The 6,502-nt window shown below is 41.3% G+C and overlaps 1 protein-coding gene and 1 long non-coding RNA gene across 6 annotated transcripts in view; both read right to left on the bottom strand.

Moving 5' to 3' along the window:
- The window catches only part of LOC308080435, a 40,529-nt gene that overhangs the window by 7,721 nt on the left and 26,306 nt on the right, over positions 1-6,502 (bottom strand). The window lies entirely within an intron of this gene.
- The window catches only part of cd99 (CD99 molecule), a 31,146-nt gene that overhangs the window by 5,914 nt on the left and 18,730 nt on the right, over positions 1-6,502 (bottom strand). For 2 of the 5 annotated variants that reach the window (XM_080422312.1, XM_080422310.1), the window contains 2 exons: positions 5,867-5,890; positions 5,739-5,762 (listed from right to left, as the gene is read on the bottom strand). In XM_080422312.1, coding sequence (XP_080278438.1) covers positions 5,739-5,762; positions 5,867-5,890 — 48 coding nt within the window. Of the gene's footprint in view, positions 4,377-5,738; positions 5,763-5,866; positions 5,893-6,502 lie in introns of all 5 variants that reach the window. The other 3 variants (XM_080422313.1, XM_080422314.1, XM_080422311.1) reach the window with 3 other exon arrangements.

Raw genomic sequence — 6,502 nt, 5'->3', positions numbered from 1 at the left:
TTTTGTGTCATTTTTATTATTATTGTAACGTTTTGGTGATGTTTTTTGGTATCGTCTGTTATACACTGTACTGACTCTTGTCTTGACGCAAAGGGTGAAATAAACTAAACTAAACTATCACATAAAAATGTGAAAACATTTAAAATGACACAGATGCTTTCCCGGTCCAATAGGTTAAGACTCTGACACTGCAACGTCAGCGGCATGCTGAAAGAAAGCTATAGAGAAAGTAGGACCTCAGTGCCACATTCAAACGCACAAGATAGCTTAAAGGGGAATTTCACTTTTTTTTTAAAGTGGGTCATTTTATTGTCCACTCAGGCTTTTGGGAGCACCCCGGACAGTTTTTAAGTTGCTTTATTCAGTATTTAGATATTTGATATTCATTTGATCAGACACACCCCCTTCCTATACAAACCCCATTATCACTTCAAACTCCATTTTAACCATGTTAGATTCATCGGAAACACCCGTCCTTGGTTCTGGTGACTGACATTGTCCTTCTAATACGTGTTTTTTCAATTACTTTTTTCATTTATTTTTAATATTTGTTTTGGAAAATGAAAAACAATTAAATACAATAAAGAAATTGAATCAAATAAATGAAAAAAGTCTAAATACTGAATCAAGCCACTTAAAAACTGGGAGCTCACACAAGCCTGAGTAGACGATAAAATGAACCACTTTAAAAAAAAAAAAGGTGAGATATCCCTTTAACCACCCGAATCCCAGCATGCCTATTCTGGGGGGGGGGACGGGGGGGGGCAATAATGTGTTGACCGGCGGAGACTCCTACTGAGTCTCCTACTGACCGATGACCCGGTCCTCAAGTGATTGTTCACACATTGTGAAAAGTATTGAAAGATTTTTGGAATGTTCTTGAACATTCTTGCCACAGGGAGGCTATACAGGGTTAATGTGGTTAAAGGAACGAGAAACTAGGAACTAGAAAGAAGAGCTTCCCCCAGAACCTTATATTTGCCCGGTGGGGTGGGACGCAGGGCGGGTGGGGCTATCATATGACCCGACTCACATCCAGTATGAGGTCATTTTGTTGTCAATTTCAAACCACTATACGTCTCGTAGAGAGACTTTAGATGAGACGGAATTCTATACAAGACATTGGATCTTTTTTTTAATGGGGTTGCTGCTGCTTTTGGTGGTTGAAGAGGCAATGTGAAGAATGTTTAACAGACTGCTGCGGGCTATAGGCTGACCCATATAGGAGGTGTTTGTGTGTGTGTGTGTGTGTCAATGCAGTGTACACACAGGTAACAGATGGGAGGCGTGTTGTGACAAGAGGCAAAAACTCACTTAGTATTGCAATCATCTGCCCTCCTCTGTCTGTTTGTTCAGAGCTGTCGATCTTAAAGGGATAGTCTAAATAACTTTTTCCTATCGATTAGTCACCCCACGGAGTGGGACTTAAATTCATGGATATTTGTTTTGTTTTTGTCTCATTACTAAGCCAATAATTATGATGACCGGCAGCGGTTTCCGGTAGGAGACACATAAGAGTCTCCTTTGGGTCGCCTAGCGGTCCGCTGGTCATCAAATTATTGGCTTAGGAATGCGACAAAAACAAAAATAAATATCCATGAATTCAAGTCTCCATGTTTATTTTTTTTGTGTGAACTATCCCTTTAACCATCTTAAATAACCATTAAAACCAACATAGGTTTTCAGAAAACCCTTAAAGAGTTAGAACAGAACAGCGGTTTAGAACCGCGGCTCTCAAGAAATAGCAGATCTACAAGCTCGTAGATCTGCTATTTTTTGAAGGGTTTGAATTATATATTTTTTTTAACACAAAATCTTCTCTTCTGGGGGTCCTTGTCTGTCTGTCTGTGTCCAGAGCTAATCTCACAAACCACTGGTTTTAACCACTTATGCCCTATATATACTTTGTCATATGACAAATAGCAAAAAATAGACAACTTTTGCATTTTAAAAAAAATCGAATATATATATTTTTTTTTTGCCCAAAATAGGGATGCCAGGTTTAACCCATTAAGACCTGAGGCGATTCTTAATTTTTTCTTAAACAGTAAAAAAAAAAAGATTTTTCAAAAATAGCAGATCTACAAGCTCATAGCGCGGCACTCGGTGCCGCGCTATGAGCGTGTACATCTGCTATTTTTGAATAGCCAAAGACATCTAAAGTGACACAGATGCGTTCCAGGTCTTAATGGGGTTAAAGTGTTTTAGCAAAAGGGGGAAAGTGCATCGCTATGAGCTCTTCAGTGAAACTATTGATGCACCCCGACTACATTACAATGCAATGACCCACAACCACAAACATCAATGACATTGTGTTGAAAGAAGACAAACTGACAATATGACCCCATAATAGTCCTATACAGCAGAAACCATCCCACACACATATTATTACAACATATACAGACATTGAAAATGTATTTCTAGGATCAAATACATTTATGGCCAAGTTGTATATAGCTATATACACATACATGCTGTGTATATATATATACTGTATACACACAAACTGCAGTATATGCATAATAGAGAGACATCTGTGCTTTTTTCCCATAATCTCACACCCAGCTTGTTTTCAAAAGTGTGACTCACCACCACATCCATCCATTCATCCATACTCCACCCATCACAGCCATGGGTGGAGTATGGAATGTCAAACTTGAGTACTACAGTAAACACACACACACGCACACACGCACACACACACACACACACACACACACACACACACACACACACACACACACGCACATGCACATTTTTTCTGTAGCTCTGCACCGAGAGGCATTCCCAACACACCTCAGACCTGAGCTTTTTTTTTGTGTAAACAACAATCACATGCCACCCTCAGGCCCCGGGGGGGGGGGGGTCAATTGAAAAATGTGTAAACTTGACAGACGGCTTCCTGAGCCAATGAGCTCGGTGTAAACTTGACAGACGGCTTCCTGAGCCAATGAGCTCGGTGTAAACTTGACAGACGGCTTCCTGAGCCAATGGGCTCGGTGCCAGGAGCTCATTGGCAGCGGTGGCAAAGTAACTGAATTCATTCACTCGAGTGCTGTACTTAAGTACCCATTTTTGTATGTACTTTTACTTTACTTTAGTACGTGCATTTTTCAATAGGCTACTTTATGTACTTCTACTCCACTACGTCTCATAGGAACATATTTGTACCTTTTACTCCACAATTATTTGACAGGTTTAGAGTAACTAGTTGCTTTGAGTTTGCAAAACATACGTTAACCACTTGAGCCCTATTTCATACCAGCTATTCGAAAATAGCCGATCTACAAGCTCACACCGCGTGTGGCGCGTGGTGAGCTTGTAGATCTGCTATAAAAATAATTAACTATGAAACGGAACATTCTTCATAATGCTTTGATGCTTTTACTCAAGTAAAATTCTGAATAGAGGCTTTTTACTTGTAACAAGGTATTTCTACATATCGTCTCTGTCGGGTGGAAACCTCATATGTCCAAAACTGTTATACTTTCCGGGATTCAAATTCAAAAGCATTAAAAAGTATCAGATCTACAAGCTCAAAACCATAGACAGTCAAAAGTATGGACAACGTTACGCCCATAGACTCTACAGACTGTAAATGAAGCCTATTTTTCAGCAATTTCAAATCGGCCATTTTTCTATATCCGGTCCGAAAGATTTACATGGAAATGAATGCTATTGGTTGGGACCAGAGCGGGGGGGGGGGGGGGGGGGCGGGCAATTAATGCTATTGGTTGTGTAGCTTGTCAATCAAATCATCATAAGGTAGCCACGCCCCTCCTACAGCATACCCTACTTTATCATCAATTTTAAAATAAATGGGACCATAATTTACCAAAACACATATCATGGTGATTGAAAGAAGACTTTAAACTAGCGAATGGAGAAGCATATAGTATTTATGACAATGTTTATTAAGTTAATAACATCAAGTGTAAAGTCCGGCAAAAACCCATCCGCTTGAATAGAGCGTTATTGCTTCTGACACCAGCAGGGGTGAAACAGCTTGACTACAGGCCATTCATATGAACTGTAACTTCCTATACAGCCTCAATGTACAACTGGGAAGCTGGCCCCTTGCTCAAACCGTGACGCTTTTTGCGCTGCGTTCCGAGCTTGCGGATCTGCTACTTTTTATGGGTTTTTTGTGTGACGTTGTGCTATGATCAAAAATATGGAGATAAGAGGTTTCTGCCCGACAACAACAACGAGTACTTTCTTCCACCCCTCTGCTCATTGGATGGTCTCCAGCAGCTCCATGGCCCTCGCTAACAGCGGTTTCATGACTTCCTTAAGGTTGGCTAGCCATATGTGGACCTCGTCTGGCATGTTAGCATTTAGCATCTTCAGCACCCGGCCCCACAGATGGTGAAGATCTGCAACGACACACACATCGTAGCAGGGACTTTAAACCTTAAATCAAAGAGTCTCCTTTGTGTCTCCTACCCGGAACCACTTGGCCTACCGTTCCGCTGGTCATCAAATTATTATGATTAGTTTTTGGGTGAACTATCCCTTTAAAGCAGCGCTATGCAACTCTTTTTTTTATGAATAAAATGGCTTCAAATCCGGGGTGGAAGAGGAAAGTTACATAGTGCTGCTTTAATAGTTGCTACTAGCAACTATTAAAGCAGCACTATACATTGGTAGAATACTAGCAACTTGCTAGTATTCTACCAATGTATAACATTACGAAAAGTTCTGTAATCAATGGAGTGATTTTTTGAAGTTAGCTCGCCAATATTTGAGTGATATCACGGCACCACCACACAACTCAAACCTCTGTACCAAAGTGTATCCATTCAAACCCTAAACCTAAGACCAGACCCATTCAAAACCTAACCCTAAGACCAGACCCATTCAAACCCTATCCCTAAGACCAGACCCATTCAAACCCTAAGACCAGACCCATTCAACCCCTAACCCTAAGACCAGACCCATTCAAACCCTATCCCTAAGACCAGACCCATTCAAACCCTATCCCTAAGACCAGACCCATTCAAACTGAGTTGAAGTAAACTGAGCCAAACAAGCAACCAACACACACACACTCACACACGCACGCACGCACACACACACACACACACACACACACACACACACACACACACACACACACACACACACGCACACACAAAACACTTTCCTCTGAGTTAGGAGAAGGAAGCAGCACATTCTCATAGAGGAAGCACTTTGGAAAATATCATTCCTACAGACAACAGGGACGCTGGCATGACGTCACGGAAAGGATCCACACAAAGAGAGAATAGGGAAGCCCCCCCACGGGACGCACAGACATGCATGCACGCTGCGCGCACACACACACACACACACACACACACACACACACACACACACACACACACACACACACACACACACACACACACACACACACACACACACACACACACACACACACAGCAATGTACTGTAGTTATGCTTTATTTTCCCTGTGTAATGTTATGTAATGTACTCTATTGTCTGCTTGTTTTTATGGGTTTTTAGTGGGGACTGCGGCTGTAAATCAGCATTTTAGCCAAATCCTGTCCGTGTATTTACATTACATTGATTGTATTGTTCATTAATATAGGGAGGAGAGGGGAGGGGAGGGGAGGGGAGAGGAGAGGAGAGGAGAGGAGAGGAGAGGAGGAGGAGAGGAGAGGAGAGGAGAGGAGAGGAGAGGAGAGGAGAGGAGAGGAGAGGAGAGAAATTGAACAGAATCAAATAGTTTTTACCTTGAGGCTGATCGGCAGGATGATCTGAGGATAAAGCAAGACGGAGATAGTGGCATCAACATAATGTTCACTCAAACTACAACTGAAACTAAATGTTATATGAAAAGGCAGAATAAAACTCGACCTACCTCCGGGGTCAACAGGAGCACGGCCTAGATACAAAACAAGGCAGAGAGAATGTTCAATTAGACATGTTTTATGCAGATAATTCTAATTCTTCTGTCAAAGCAAAAGCACTATATGAACAGTGTGTCAGGATGAAAGACTGTTACTGTATTTGTCTTGCATGTTACTTTCTCACAAGTTAAAGTTGGAACATACTATTTTCAGCCTAAGAAGAAATCAAATCTATTAAACCATGTGCTGATGTTTAGCCAGCATTTCACTAGATTCCAGGTAGGTTGAGGTCATGTTTTTTAGGAGACAAAGCAGACGAACATGAACACTAAAATATGAAGCCAGGAAAAGGGTATGACGTCGATGTATGATAAATACGACCAAAGCTGTTATAATGGTGCTCTTATGCTCCTTCAAACCAGTAGTTTCCGTGTCTAGGACCCCCAAATTGATATATATATATTTCGCCACGGACCCCCATCTGAAAATGTGTTGTGCCAGGGACCCCCTAGAAGAGGAGATTTGAGTAAACATTTGTGTAAATTATTCAAAGTTTTTCAAACACTTTCAAGATTTTTCTAAAGAAAATGCTCAAAATAGCAGATATACAGTACAAGCTGTGAGCTTGTAGATCTGCTATTTTTGAA

The sequence above is a fragment of the Gymnoscopelus braueri genome (genome assembly GCF_963280865.1).
Source record: "Gymnoscopelus braueri genome assembly, chromosome: 24".
NCBI classification, from domain to species: domain Eukaryota; kingdom Metazoa; phylum Chordata; class Actinopteri; order Myctophiformes; family Myctophidae; genus Gymnoscopelus; species Gymnoscopelus braueri.
This window is presented reverse-complemented; position numbering and strand designations above follow the sequence as displayed.